The 15,522-nt window shown below is 36.5% G+C and overlaps 1 protein-coding gene across 2 annotated transcripts; it reads right to left on the bottom strand.

The window, feature by feature from the left end:
- Positions 1–4,274: 4,274 nt before the first annotated feature.
- On the bottom strand, positions 4,275–12,028 carry SPP1 (secreted phosphoprotein 1). 2 transcript variants are annotated; one of them, XM_047091164.1, is made up of 7 exons: positions 11,907–12,028; positions 10,756–10,820; positions 10,606–10,644; positions 7,426–7,506; positions 7,090–7,131; positions 5,760–6,038; positions 4,275–5,063 (listed from the first exon to the last, which is right to left on the bottom strand). In XM_047091164.1, the coding sequence occupies exons 2-7, from the start codon at positions 10,807–10,809 to the stop codon at positions 4,659–4,661; spliced, it is 900 nt and encodes a 299-aa protein (XP_046947120.1). In that variant the 5' UTR covers positions 10,810–10,820; positions 11,907–12,028; the 3' UTR covers positions 4,275–4,658. The 2 variants fall into 2 exon arrangements, with proteins under 2 accessions (XP_046947120.1, XP_046947121.1); XM_047091165.1 differs by lacking the exon at positions 7,426–7,506.
- Positions 12,029–15,522: the final 3,494 nt, after the last annotated feature.

Here is a 15,522-nt window from a genome sequence, read left to right as displayed (position 1 = left end):
TGGGGGGGGGGCAGAGAGAGAGGGAGACACAGAATCTGAAACAAGCTCCAGGCTCTGAGCTGTCGGCACAGAGCCCGATGCGAAGCTCGAACCCACGAACCGTGAGATCATGACCTGAGCTGAAGTTGGACGCTTAACCAAATGAGCTACCCAGGTGCCCCAGTACCACAGTATTTTTATTAGAGAGGCTTTATAGCCTGATTTAATACTTGTTAGGGCTAGTCCTCTCTTACTGCTTTTATTTCTCTTCCATTATTGTATGTTTATTTTTCCACATGAACTTTAGAATTAGTTTGCATAACTCTAGGAAAAAGTTCACCTTCATTTTAATTGGAATCACATTTATATATTGCATGGGGAGGGTTGTCATCTTTGTGGTATTCAGTTGTCCTATATGAGAACAAATGATGTCTTTCCATTTATTCAAGTCTTTTTTGGCTTACAGAAGTGTTTCACAGTTTTTCTAATATAGTTTTTTTTATTTTTTTACATTTATTTATTTTTGATAGGCAGAGAGAGACAGAACACAAGTGGGGGAGGGGCAGAGAGAGAAGGAGACACAAAATCCGAAGCAGGCTCCAGGCTGTCAGCGCATAGCCCGACGCGGGGCTCAAACTCACAAACCGCAAGATAATGACTGGAGCTGAAGTTGGACGCTTAACCGACTGAGCCACCCAGGCGCCCCTGGTTTTGTTCTGATATTAAATGACATATCTTTAAATGGTTACTGTTTGTATTTTGGTATGTGTGTTTCAGGTACATTTTATATTATGGTACCTTACAGAAATTGTTCAGTACTGGTTCTGTTTTCTAGGTGTAGTATTACATGATCTATATAGAGATATAATTTAATTCTTTCTCAAATCTTATGCATCTATATACTTGTGATCATTGGCTCTTATCTCCAATGCTGCCTCTATTGTTTCTCCATTAAGTGTGATGCTGGTTTTTGAGCTGAGATGTGAAACATTTCATCATGTCAAGAAAGTATCTCTTAATTTTAATTTTATTTTTATGAAATTAAGAATGAGTGTTAACTGTTGGTGGGAATGCAAACTGGTGCAGGCGCTCTGGAAAACAGTGTGGAGGTTCCTCAAAAAATTAAAAATAGATCTACCCTATGACCCAGCAATAGCACTGCTAGGAATTTACCCAAGGGATACCGGAGTACTGATGCATAGGGGCACTCGTACCCCAATGTTTATAGTAGCACTTTCAACAATAGCCAAATTATGGAAAGCCTAAATGTCCATCAACTGACGAATGGATAAAGAAATTGTGGTTTATATACATAATGGAATACTATGTGGCAATGAGAAAGAATGAAATCTGGCCTTTTGTAGCAACGTGGATCGAACAGGAGAGTGTTATGCTAAGTGAAATAAGTCATACAGAGAAAGACAGATACCATATGTATTCACTCTTATGTGCATCCTGAGAAACTTAACAGAAGACCATGGGGAGGGGAAGTAAAAAAAAAAAAAAAGAGGTTAGAGAGGGAGGGAGCTAAAACGTAAGAGACTCTTAAAAACTGAGAACAAACTGAGGGTTGATGGGTGGTGGGAGGGAGGGGAGGGTGGGTGATGGGTATTGAGGAGGGCACCTGTTGGGATGAGGACTGGGTGTTATATGGAGACCAATTTGAGAATAAATTTCATATAAAAAAAAAGAATGAGTGTTAAAATTTTCAAAAGCTATGCTACATTTTATTATGTGTTCACAATTATTTCTTTTTTCCCTTCTTCTATCATGATATATATTGTTGGGAGAGAATACTTACCTATACACTGGTTTTGGGTTTGAGCATGTGACTTGCTTTAAATGATGGAATTTGATCAACAGTGGTAGTTTGTCAAGTTCAGATTCCAAAGCATCATATGTTTCTACTCACCCCTTTTGTGTTTCTGTCTCTACCATCAGAAAGACATGCCCTGAGTAGTTGATGATCCAAATAGAGGAGCATATGGAGTAGACCTGAATCCGTCCTGCAGCCTCAAGCATAACCACCCTTGCCAACCCACAGACTGGAGAGTGAAAAAAAGAAAAATATTTGATGTGGTAAGCCACTGAGATATGGGGGGTGTTTGTTACTATTTTCACAGTAGTAGTAGCTCACTAACACAAAATCCTTTCTATCATCTACACATCTAATCAACATTTTTCTCCTTAGATCTAACTACATGATGAACTGCTAATGTATTTACTAATATTGAAGCTTCGTTGTCTGGGAATAACCTCACCCCTCAATTATGATACACTCCTTAAACTTGATTTTAGATTCTGTTTGCTGACATTTATTTGGGATTATTCCATTTCTAGTCATGAGTGAGATTGCTTTATAGTTTTCTCGTGTGTGTCTATGTGTGTTTGCGTGTGTGTGTAATATTTACCAGGTTTGGGTGTTAAAATTATACTTGTTTCATAAAGATCATATGAGAGTTTTCCCTCTGTGCTACTATTTAAATGATATTGGGCTTATCTGGACTTTGAAAATTTGATAGAATTCCCCTGTAAAATCATTTGGGTCTAATTTTTACTGTTAGTTGTTTGATAACTTCTTCTCTTTCCTTTATAGAAATCTGTCTATTTATGCCTTCCATGTATAGCAAGGTCAATTTTGGTAAATTGTATTTTCTTAGAAAATAATCCAATTCATGTAGGTTTTCCATTTTATTTGTATGAGTTGTAGTCTTTTGATATTTAAAAACTTACCTTTCATTGGTTATCTCCTTGTTTTTATTTCTTATTTGTGCTTTCTTCCTTTATTGGGTTAGTTAGTGGTTTTTATTTTTTTTTACTTAAAAATTTTTTTTAATGTTTATTTTTTATTTATATTTGAGAGAGAGAGACAGAGTGCCACCAGGGGAGGGGCAGAGAGACAGAGACAGAATCTGAAGCAGGCTCCAGGCTCCAAGCTGTGAGCTGCAAGCTGTCAGCACAGAGCCCAACACAGGGCTCGAACTCCCTAACTATGAGATCATCACTTGAGCCGAGGTCGGATGCTTAACTGACTGAACCACCCAGGCGCCCTGGGTTAGTTCATGGTTTATCTATTATGTTGTTGTTGTTTTTCACAAACAGAAAACATTTTGATTTATTAGTTTCTACTATTTTTCTGTTCTCTACCTCTTTACCTTTGCTCTTTTATTTATTATCTCCTTCCTTCTGGTTTCTTTTGCTGTTTTCAAATTTTGAAGATGGGAGCTCAATTTATTTTCTTTTTTCAAATGTGTTTGTAGCTGCAGCAATTTAAGGCTATGGATTTTCTGTGATCACTGATTTAACTATACTCTATTGGTTTTGTGTTTTCATACAATTCTTTTTTATAAATTCTTAATTTTTCCTCTTTTGTCCTAAAAATTACCTAATAAAGAATTTTTAAATTTCCAAATGGGATTTCTAGTTTCAGAAAGAGCAGAGGAGCAAGCCATGGAACTAAAAATGCTCAACTTCAGGTTTCCAGAACTTTTAGTTTTGAATGAAATTGAAAATCTTGATTATTACCTGAAACTGCATTTAAGAATTTTCCAGTACAAGGGAACTGATTGTTATCTACAAGGGATCAAAATAGCTATGGGAAAAAATAGCTATGGAATCTATCAGGGTTTCTTCCAAGGGCAAGAAAGCAATAAATTTGCTGAGCAGATTAATGGTGAGTGAGAGAAACAATAAAATTGATTTGTGATTGCATATTGCATCCAGGCTTTCATTAGCTTTCGTATCAGCTTTGTGAAAATTAGAAAAAGGTGCTCCATTGGGTGTATGTGGCCTGTGGAGTCCTGCATAGTTGGAGAATTCCTGGCTGAATATCACCCCCCACTTGAATTCTGTTACCTTAACTAGGAACTTTAGCTCAGCCAGGAACTGTACAGTTAATCCAGAAGACCCTAGATTGCTCTCTACTAAGTTTAGCAGGTTCATTAAAATAGTTACACTTGTTAACGGCTAGGCAATTGTGGGAAAAAATAAAAATAAGAAAAGCAACCGATTGCTAAGACAGTGCATCTTAAACGCTCTCACCCAAAAAAGTGATGATTATGTGATAGGATAGAGGAGGTGACGAGATAGAGGTGTTAACCAATGTTATGGTGGTCATCATTTTTCAGTATATAAGTGCATCAAATCATCACGTGGTACACCTTAAACTTACACAATGTTATATGTCATTTTTATGTCAATAAAGCTGGGGGGGGGGAGAAAAGCCACAGATACCACCAAACTCTCATTATACTTGAGGTATAAGATTTATTCACACACACAAAAAATAATCACAACCAAATGTACACTAATTTAAAAAACAAAAGATTATAGTGACATAAAATTTTATATTCTCTTTTATAAGTGTGTAAAAGTATTTTGTTTGCTTCTACATAAATTTCCATTCATAAAAGAATAGCAAACATTAAAATGCGGTGATAGTTTGCATTTCTTACATGGAAAGAACATAGACCAAACCCTGGAGCTTTAGTTTACAAGGATGTTACCATGAAGCGACACACTAAACTAATGATCAAAAATAGTATCTATTTCCAGATCCATATACATATACATTCACCAACTAAGCTGAGAAATAAGCATTTCATATTGTCTCCCATCTTGCTATCATGTATTTTTCTTCTTTTTACTAAAAGCAGAGTAAGAAACTGCATTTTCTCCTTTTAATTGACCTCAGAAGATGCACTATCTAATTCATGAGAAACGCGAAATTTCAGGTGTTTATCTTGTTCCTCACTCTCAGGGTGTTGGACTAGCTCCTTTTCATTGCTTTGAACTGTTTGGCCAACAAGCTCACTGCTGACATCAGAACTTTCCTGACTACCAATCTCATGGGAATGCTTATTGTTCTCATCACTTGCCTTCAGCTTATACTCTTTGGAGTGCTTGCGGCTCTTGGTTTCCATACTGTGGTCATCCACCTGACTCGTTTCCTGACTGTCCTTCACATGGCTGTCCCTGTCAGCAGACCGCCGCACGGTGTGGGAAAGGAGGACGGCATTGAAGTCATCTTCCATACTCTGACTTTTCACAAGTGATGTGAAGTCCTCCTCTGTAGAATCAGGATACTGAATCACAGAACAAATGGAAGAAAGATGAAATGAATAGTCAGGGATGGGCGCGTTGTAATTCTGCTTCCTAACTTTTAGGCCAATTTATACTGAAAATTGTCTAAATTTGGCCAAAGCAAAAACCGGGACTAGCATGTTACTTTGCATTTTGCCAAGCCTTTTCACATATTCATCTCCTTTAATTTAACAGGTACATCAATTATGCATATGATGAAGACTATGAATTAGGTCTCATTATCCCTGTTTTACATAAAGGGAAAATGAATTGAAAGTTAAAAAGTAAAATGAATAGTAAATGGCAAGGCTATGTGTCAAATACAGATTCTTCCACTACACATTTAGTGTCATTTGCCACTCTCCAATTCATCTTAGGTATTTAGCTTCAAAACATGACCATTATATTGTGAAGATAATTGCTGTTTTCCAAAGTTTTTTTTTCCTTTAATCTAAAAAAGTGAATAGAATAAATGCTTTATAGCCAGGATTTGGAAAAAGAGCATTGTGATTGAGAGGCAAAATTAGGGAGAAATAAGCATGGCCTTAAACATAAAATCACCAATGGGAAAAATATTTGTGTTCTAGAGTCATAAATTAATAATGCTAACTGAATGAATGAATGTGCATATGCACAGCTGGAGTTCCTAGAACTGGGCTCTAATCATAAATATCTGATGTGTCTGTTAAAGGATTTACCTGGTCTTCATATCTGTGGGACTTCTTAGATTTGGACCTCAGTCCATAAGCCACACTATCACCTCGGCCATCATATGAGTCTCTTGTGGGGACAGCTGGGGTGAAAAATTGGGTTGCTGGAACATCGGTGGGAAAGTCAGTGACCAGTTCATCAGATTCATCAGACTGGTTAGAGTCGTCATCTGTGTCATGGGAATCAACGGAGTCCTGGCTATCTACATCGTCTTCATCATCTTCATCATCCACATCATGGCTTTCATTGGACTTACTTGCAAGGGTCTAAAAATCAAGATGGCCAGAAAAATTCGGGTAAAGGTTTTTATTTTCCCTTAGTCTTTACAGTGTCTTTCAAACTATTTTGTTTTCAGAATCTTTGCATTCAGAACAATGTACTCAGTGACTTTTAGGAGCAAATGTGAGTATCTTCCAATTTTGTTTTAACACAAGGATAGTGGAATCATAATTTGAGGTGTGTTGCTTGATTTTCCATAAACAATTATTTTCATAGACAATTTCAAGCAATATATGTGAGTATGACATTTAAATTAATAACATTGCTTTTCCTCGTTCATATTAGATATTATTTAACTGACCAAATTCAATGATGAAATAAATACAGATACATAATTGTGAGGTTATTTGTTCTATTTGAAATAAGAATTCTCAGGATATTGGAGCACCCATATGTTAATGCATGCACCGAAACCTAAAACCACCTCCTTATTAGCATGGATAAACAAAAGGTGGATAAATTGCAGCTCAAAGCTGTCAATTAAATTAACCAGTTAATGTCTATTAAACTTCTGATTCGCAAATATACTGGGTTATTTATGTAGCTTTCCTAATTAGAGATTCTTAACATATTCAAACAGATCTTAAGGAAAACAAATTTAACTTATCTCTCTGTTTTGCAAATATATTAATAGTCCTAATAAAAAGAATAGTTCTCACATAAACAGTTATGTTAGGAACAGTAATGTTCCTAGAGACAAAATCTTGGCTTTCATAGGCATTAATTAGGTGCTTATCAGATATTGGAAAAAACATCTTCAAAATACCTTAAATAAAATGTTAAGAGGCTTAGTATTTCAAATAACAGACATTGGCAAACACTTCCTGCCACCCTAAACTTATCTGAAGAAATCCGATATTTCTGCCATTTGGTAAATACGTGTTTTTCTTCTGAGCAAGTTTTAGATTGGCAATTTACTGGGAAATTTGCTAACAGAATCTTGTCAGACTTGAACCTGGGCAATGTCATTCAGAGGAAGAGTGGCTTCTTTCATCTCTCTAAGGCATGGTCAGCCTCTGATTCGAGGTGAGAACTTACCTTTTGTTTGAAGTCATCAGTTTCTTCAGAGAGCACAGCATTCTGAAGAAGGAGGGACACATATCAGGCAGTGAACATCAAACGTGCCTAACATTTTAATTCAACAGTCAGCCTTTGCTGTCCCAAGCAGTTCTCAGTTTTCAGCCTCAAAAGTGGGTGGCTTAAAGTGGGAGGAAGCCACTTGACCAGATCAATTGCTAGCCGAAGCTCACATGTACCCAAGGGCCGGAAGGCTCCATTTAACTGGCCCAAATGGCCTGCATGATGGCTACTTCTTGTTGCTGTTTTCTAATTGTGAAAAATTTAATTTTTACAATTAGTTAAAATTAAAAATACCTGTAGTGCTAGGAAAGTCTGCTTCTGAGATGGGTCAGGCTTTGGCCATGTAGCTACAGCACCTGGGTATTTGTTGTAAAGCTACAAAAAATGTTGCATATTTGTCATTATTAAAAAAAGAAACATAAAGGATCTCTAAGAGATAAGCTGAAAAAAACAACTACACTTCACTGACCTTGATGGATAAGAATAATATGCATGTATATGGTCAACCAGAGCTTTAGATACCTCTTTTAGCATTTATTTGCATTGCAGATTCATTTAATATACTCTTTAAAAAAAATTTTTTTTAGTGTTTATTTATTTTTGAGAGAGAGAGAGAGAGTCCAAGCTGGGGAGGGGCAGAAAGAGAGGGGAACACAGAATCTGAAGCAGGCTCTGAGGTGTCAGCACAGAGCTCGACGAGGGGCCGGAACCCACGAACCGCGAGATCATGACCTGAGCCAAAGTCAAATGCCCAACCAACTGAGCCACCCAGGTGTCCCGAGATTCATTTAATATACTCTTACATAGCACTTACTGTGGGCCAGGCACTCTTTCAAAGTGATTTACAAATATTTATTCATTTAATCCTCTCAACACCCTGTGAAATGAGTATCATTATTATTCCCATTTTACAGATCAGGAGAAACTCAACCACAAGGAAGGTTAGTGGTAGAAAGTGGCAGAGCCAGGGTTCAAATCCAGGCAAACTGGCTCTTTGCACTGATGCATTCTGTGCATACTGAATACTGCGCAGTCCTGTGCTTGCTAGCTGAAATTTCCTCTCAGATAAAGCACAGCTAAAGCAGAAGTTCCTTAATTAGTGGTGATCTTCATTGTTTCCTCTATGGAACAAGGGGGAACTCTCTAAGGCTGTGCTGTCTGATATGGTATCCTCCAGCTATATAACATGTGGTTATTTAATTAAAATTAAGTAAAATAAAAATTCAGTTCCTCAGTTGCACTAGCTACATTTTTCATTCAATAGCCACATGTGTCTAGCTGCTCTCTGAGTGGACGGTGCAGAAATAGAATATTAACATCATCACACAGTTCTGTTGCTCTAAGGTGCCAGAGACATGAATGGTTTTTCCTCTAGCCAAGTTATTTATCTGGAAAATGATTATCCTAGTGCAGAGGAACGGAAGTTGCTCTGAATAAGTGTCATCTGATGGGCTGTATCACCCAGAGCCAATCCCTTCACATCCCTGTCATTGAGAATGAGAATCCTGGTGGTTCCACAGAGTCCCTTTCACAGCCAGCCACCGAGTGGGGGAGGGGCGGGGAGGCAGCCAGTCAGGGGCACTTGGGGTTTCCCCAAGGCCGGCTGGCTCTAACCAGAGCAGATTCACAGTGGGCTTCTCTCAAAGCATTTGCTGAAAGAAGGGGTTCCTTGCCTAAAAACGATATGAAAACTACCGGTCTAGATGAGTTCAAGTTTCCCTCTTGGAAAGATTATATACAAATATGTATATAAAGATTATATACAAATATGTTAGAACTTACATATAATTAATAATTAATATATATATTTCCTGATGAGACATGTAATATGGGCTCATAGAGAATGTATTTATAAGTTCAATTTATGATTTAAAACAAGGTAATATGGAGACAATATAGATGAACAAAGTAAGGAGACTAAACCCCCTAATAGTCCTAACACTCACAAATAACCAGTGTTCCTCTCCAGAGGTGTTTCCTATTAACTTTCCCATATTTCCTACTAGTTCTAAGGTTCTAGGATTCTGGAAGTTTGAATCCCCTGACATTTAGTAATTTGTACTGTCACAGCTTCATGTACCATATTTGTTCTCTTAAAAGCACTAATTCTTGCCTCAAATAGTGTGACCTTTATCTTTTCTGGAAATGTTAATTTTTCTGGCTTATTATTGTAATTCACTACTTGTTTTCTTAAATCAATTGGACATGCCTATAACACCTACTTGCACACCCAAATGTGCATACAGCAATATTTCTCTAAATGTCTTCATTAAGCAATCTATTCTCAGTGACCCCAGGCAACTCTCTACGGCCTTTATTCTGTTCATCTGGCATTGAGCTCTGTGCCTTTTTGTCTGAGCTCCTCAGGACAATGCCCATTTGTTGTTTGGCTGGCACAGTTTCACCTGTTTTGGAGAGGCACATACATCTATGGTGCTGGTCAAAAAGCTATAATAAAGGGTTTGATTTGGTCTTCTGTTTGGGTAGAGAATTGTTATCTAAAGTCAGCTGACAAGATCTAAACAGTGTAAACGACTTTCTTTTTATAATGGGCTTCTTAGCAAATATCTTAGAAGATATTTTGAATATTAGAGTCACACAAACTATCCAGTATATGAGACAAATTTTAAACTTACTAAAGGGTGGAGTTTTCTACGTCTAGCATGGTATGTTGACTCATGGAAAGAAAGTCACATGACTTCATAGAATTCATCTTACATAAGTGATAATGGCCTAGAGCATTATTTTATTATATAAAAAAAATCTAATTTGATGTTAAGAGCATATACTTACTAAAACCTATCCAACTCTTTCTTAACTTGCAAAAGGGCTATGTCCCAATAAACCCATTGCAGGTTGAAATATGGTGGGTCATACAGAGATGCATTGAATACACCTAACCTACCGAGTGTCATAACTTAGCCTAGCCTACCTTCAACTGCTCAGAATGGTTACATAGCCTGCAGTTGGGTAAAAGCATTTAGCACAAAGCCTATTTTATAATGAAGCGTTGAATATCTCATGTGATGTATTGAGTACTGTACTGAAAGTGAAAAACGGAATAGTTGTATTGGTGCAGAATGGTTGAAAGCATATTGGTGATTAGCCTCGTAATCATGTAGCCGGCTGAAGGCTGCAGTTCACTACCACTGCCCAGCATCACAAGGGAATATTGTACCATGTATTGTTAGCCTAGAAAAAGGTCAAAATTCAAAATTTGAAGTATGGTTTTTACTAAATGCATATGGCTTTCTCACCGTCATAAAGTTGAAAACTTGTAAATTGAACCATCATAAGTTGAGGACCATCTGTAACTGTACTTAGTACTGGCCTAGGTTGAAAGCAGGCAGTCAGTACTTACCAATTAACAGCATGACTATGAAAATAAGTAAAATGGCAACAAATATGTTTGTGGTGCCTCCTGTACAACTGCATAAGTAATTTAAGGACATGATAAACCTAAAAGATGCTTACCTGCTTTTCCTCCGAGCTCCCAGAATCAGTCTGTTTAATCTTTGAAACAGAAAAGATGAAGAAAGATTACAATGTGAATGTGTTCTTAGCACATGGGAGCACACAATTCATGTATTTTGAGAAATTTCCTTTAGATTCAGCTGTACTCACTGGAATGGCGTAGGCAATGCCCAAGAGGCAAAAGCAAATCACTGCAATTCTCATGGTTATTTTTCCTGCAAAACATTTTGTAAGGAATATTTAATCTCTTTGTAGGGTAAAACGGTGATACCTTTGTTTGCTACCACATTACAAAATAATTACAAATAAAATATATTTTTTGTAGAACATTTTCTTCCTTTTGGAGAAAACTTTTGTTTCATTCACTATGGTCTTTTGAGTTAATATTTGTAATGCCACCTCTATTCTCCATCTCTCACTATTAGGTAAGGGAGAGAGGAATGTTACGAGTCTATATTTAACTTTAAAATTTAGAGTTCCAGGGATTATACTAATACTACCTGATATCTCCAGCTGTCTAAACCTACAAACAGATCATTAGTAATTTAATTAAAATAATAAGCTAGTGTTAGTATACTCATTTCTTAGAGAAGAAAAACACAAAAAGAACATAACACTACAGAAAGAAACTTGCTTTCTCCATTTTTCAAGCATGCATGTTAAATGTGATTCTTAAATTATTAAAAAGATACTACTTAGGTAGAATGAAGCCATCTCAAAACTCAGTTATTTAAGAAAGACATTCTAGAAATTTGAAACAAAAAACAAAACACTGAAAACAGTCAACAGCTTTTCTATTCATGATAACAAGTCTACATAGTGTCATACAAGTATTTTGGTGAAAAATTTAACGGCTAAATACAGAAGTAAAATATTCAGGGAGGTTTTTTTTCCCCCTTGAAAATAGGATGGATACATTAAATCATCAAAAAATAGCATTATTATTAGCTTACATTACCACTAAAGATCCTTTTCCTTTTAAATGCTTCCACAACCATCTATCCATTAAAACTAATGTATATGTAATCATTTGAAAGGGGCATAGAATGTTTATTTTTTTCTGATTGGAAGAAATAGTGTTAGTTCTTTTGAGGATTCAAAGTGCTTCTGAGTTATATATACGACTGGCTTTCAAAACAGCCAGTCACCTTTCCTCCAGGAAATCTGTAATGTATCTGGCATGCTCAATGAAAAGACAAGAACAAGTCTGCATAACAGCTTTACAGTTAAACTCTTCCTTACCACTTGCCCTTCGCCCTGAAACGAAGCTGAGTATATAGGACAGTGCACTGCGGGCTTACCTTGGTCTGTGGCTGCTGAGAAGAGAGCCCGGTCCCGGACAGTGTGGCAGTCCTGGCCTTCTCTTCTTGCTGCTGACAGCCAGGACCTCCCAGAATTTAAATGCTGCTCCAGACATTCTCCACCAACACAGGGAGGCGGAGAAATGTGTCATGAGGTTTTTTTGCCACTGCCCCACCCACTTGCTCCCACACTTCCCCCTCTGGTTTTGTGGTTAGAAAAACAAAGAAACAAACACACAAACTACTCTGCAGTTAAAACATTACTGACGTACAATATCATTAACTAGATTTTTCATTTATGGGATTGTCATTCAGCGTCGTGGAAGGGCATTGAGGGGTCCTCTAAAAAAGTGGGGAGGAATGACTAGTTCTTTTAAAGAGTTTTATCATTTCTAAATTAGAAGAAAAATTATTAATATGAATCAGTCCTAAATAAAATGAAATGGAATAGATTTTTGTTTCTTTTGGGGTAAACAACAGATTAAGGTAATATATACAACCACATGTGCCTCACAATTATACTTGTTTAACAGCTGCAAGGCTACTGTTGAGGTGTACGAAAAGTTCAGAGAGGCTCCTTCCATCCTTCAGTACTCAAGCTCGGTTCTGTGATTTCAAGTATGTCACAACTTGTCATTTAGACAAATGACATTAATAACATTAAAAACTATGTTTAGAAATCTATACCCATTAAGTTGGATTCACAATGACCTTTCAAGGACGTGAATTTTTGTCGCACTGTTTGAATTGTTTGGAGGTGACGAATCTCATAATTCAGTAGATAAAATAGAGGAATGGTAATTTACTCTATATGCTACAGAAGTAAGGCAGTTTCTGACTGGGAGCAGTGTTACTGCTTGAGAATGCTGCTTCTGGGGCCAGAGTGTGGCTTTAACTGCCCCCTGCCACCAGTTAGCTGTTTGGCCTTGGGCAGATCACTTAGCCTCCGGGATTTGTTTCTTCATCTGTCACATGCACACACTATTACCTAGCTCATGGGGGTTTTGAGAAGTTTAAATGAATTAGTATGTGTAAAACTAACAATGCTTGTCACATATTATATGCATATTTTAAACACTTTGTGTGTTAACTATTACTGAAATGTTTAGGAAGAGCAAGGAGTCATGATTTTAATGTCTTTAAGTGGAATCAGTTATTAGAATGAGGCTAGATGTAAGGTCTTTAAACTGTGTACATCAATAGGGTAATTTGCACATCTCTACAGGAATGGGTTGACTTATGAATTATCTTTTTCTAGTTTTTCTCCCAGGATGTATAAAGTCGGTTACTTAATAAAATTAAAAACATTTTTTATATTAAAAAAAAACTTTACTGGGTGGGTATTTAAAAGGTGTTTAAATGAAAGAGAATTACAGATGAAGCTTGAATATTGGAACAGAAATGAGAGGTAGCAAAGCTTTGAGTCCATTTTAAATATTTAATATTGCTTTGAGATTACTTAACTACTTCATCTGCCTTTCTCCCTTGTGAAATGGGGATTGCACTATTCATTTATCTCACACCTCCACTGTAAGAATTATGTGTGAAATGATATTAATGATAAATGGTCCTTTTTATTATTAGTTCTATCTAAGGTATCAGCTCTTATTTACTAAATGCTGCTTTTAATATAAATATGGATTAAGTACTTTCTTGCAGTGTTATTAGTATAACCATAATCCATAGGTTTTGTGGACATTTGGTGGGGGGGAGGGTATGTCTATTTTGGATGTCTCCCAAATGAATTGATATTATTGATTTGTGGGCTCTAATCACACATTTTAATAATTCAGCTGGCAGCTATCTCTATAAAATATAAAGCACACAGCTTATAAAGTTTCAAAATAGACTTCTTATTCCTGCTTTTAAAAATTGTTTTTTCCCTTTAAACATATTACACACATAAATTTGTCATATTGTCAATTTTGTGAGGGGAAGTTCACAAATTCTAAAAACAACAAGATTTCCACAGATTTCACCATGGTTTACTCTCTGCCCACGGGGATGATTTAATATGAACTTAGAGAGTTATAGGAATAGATTTCGCTGGAGACTAGCCAGGTTGAGATGAACCATATGACCCACCACAGGACTCTTCCGGTCATTGCTCCAAAGTGCCACACGATGGCGTTTCTAAAAGGGATTTCAGACCACAAATCTGGTTCTATCAGTTTTCTTATTCTGGCTGGCTAGGACATTCCCGTATTTAATGACAGAACTATAAAACAGCTGTGGGGCCTTCCATTTCTTGGAATGCCAGACGAGAAAATATTTCCCAACAATGCTCTGCGACACAATAACCAGGAACACAGAGGCCAAGAGAACTGAAGCATTCCTGTTCTGCTCTGTCATTGCTTTCTGCAGCCCCAGGTAGACACTATTGTCTCCTTCCCCACTTCCCACACTCACTCAAAAGGTTACTGATTCCGAGGAAAGACTAGTGAATTCACAGTTAAAGAATGCGTCTGGGATGCTCCAGAGATGAGAAGATAAAGTGGTTTGTAATGGAGGTGAAGTATGAAGTGGATGGTGTGCCATTCCGACTTTTGAAGAGGCTCGTTCTTCTTGCTTTTTGCAATTAAACATGCTGCTGATGCTTATTTTTTCTGAATAAGATTTTTCAACTATCAGAATTAACATGTTAAATGATTGAGGTCAGCGAGGCTTGATCTGTAGGCTTTATCTATTTCCGTTCTTGATTAGGTTAATGCCTGGTTGTTAGAATCAAAAGGTCAAGTTGGTCAAATTCCTTGTAAATCTTGTATGTGGAAAGGAAAAACTTTAGTTGTTAAACTGGAATGTAGACAGTGATTTGTGATTTTAAGATATAGACACTATAAGAGGACATATAAAGACTATAAGAGGAACATATAAAGAACGTGATATTTTTTTCTTGAATTACATGAAAATTCCCATATAATGGGAAAATTTAAGTGTCCAGATGTCACTGTTTTGTGGAATTTTTTAATACTGACTTCCAGCTTATTTGGATATTTCTAATTATATTCTTAGAAGGTATAATCAACTATTTAAAAATTTTCAGCTCTGCAAATATTTTTTTTCCCCCTGAATCAATGTTCAAATAAAAATCTGATATCTTGGTACCATCATTAATCTGTCATAGAGAAGTTGGGAACTGTAGCCACAATATTCATCATTTTTAGTCTAAGGAAGAGGGGCATTATTTACTAGAGGAGAGGACACAAGGGTGGAAGATAAGAGGAAGCTATTTTTAAGTTCAGATATGAAATGAAAACATTTCATAAATATAAGAAACAAACATCATAAAACTTTTAGCCCATTGCTCAATAACTTAAATAACGAAATTCAGCTCCTGAAAAAGTGGTCTCACTATTGTCAAACGTTAGTTTCACTTAAAACAAAAGAAAAATTTTCATTTTAGATGCACAGAATTGTTATAGAGTAAATAAACATCAATAAGTTGTTAGTGATTAACTATTCAAGTCTCCATCCTTAATAAATTCTGAGCACATAGTTTGTGCTTCTCAATTCAATGCACTATGCTTGCATTCATAGTATATCGTATACTGTTATCTAATATTTGCCAATACTCACCAATCAGATAGTGTTTTTCTGTTAAAGTGTTATCACAGAC

The sequence above is a fragment of the Lynx rufus genome, unplaced genomic scaffold, assembly GCF_022079265.1.
Source record: "Lynx rufus isolate CCGP_SWC_20201006 ecotype Redwood Valley unplaced genomic scaffold, mLynRuf1.p SCAF_3, whole genome shotgun sequence".
NCBI lineage: Eukaryota > Metazoa > Chordata > Mammalia > Carnivora > Felidae > Lynx > Lynx rufus.
Note: the sequence above shows the minus strand (reverse complement) of the source record. Positions and strands in the feature narration are given on the sequence as shown.

Bases quoted from the DNA above. Each gene is read 5' to 3' on its own strand.
- SPP1 (XM_047091164.1), bottom strand. From the start codon at position 10,809: ATGAGAATTGCAGTGATTTGCTTTTGCCTCTTGGGCATTGCCTACGCC. The intron at 6,039-7,089 runs GTAAGTTCTCAC...CTTGATTTTTAG, and splicing joins CTGATGACTTCAAACAAAAG to ACCCTTGCAAGTAAGTCCAA. The intron at 5,064-5,759 runs GTAAATCCTTTA...TCTGTGATTCAG, and splicing joins CCCACAGATATGAAGACCAG to TATCCTGATTCTACAGAGGA.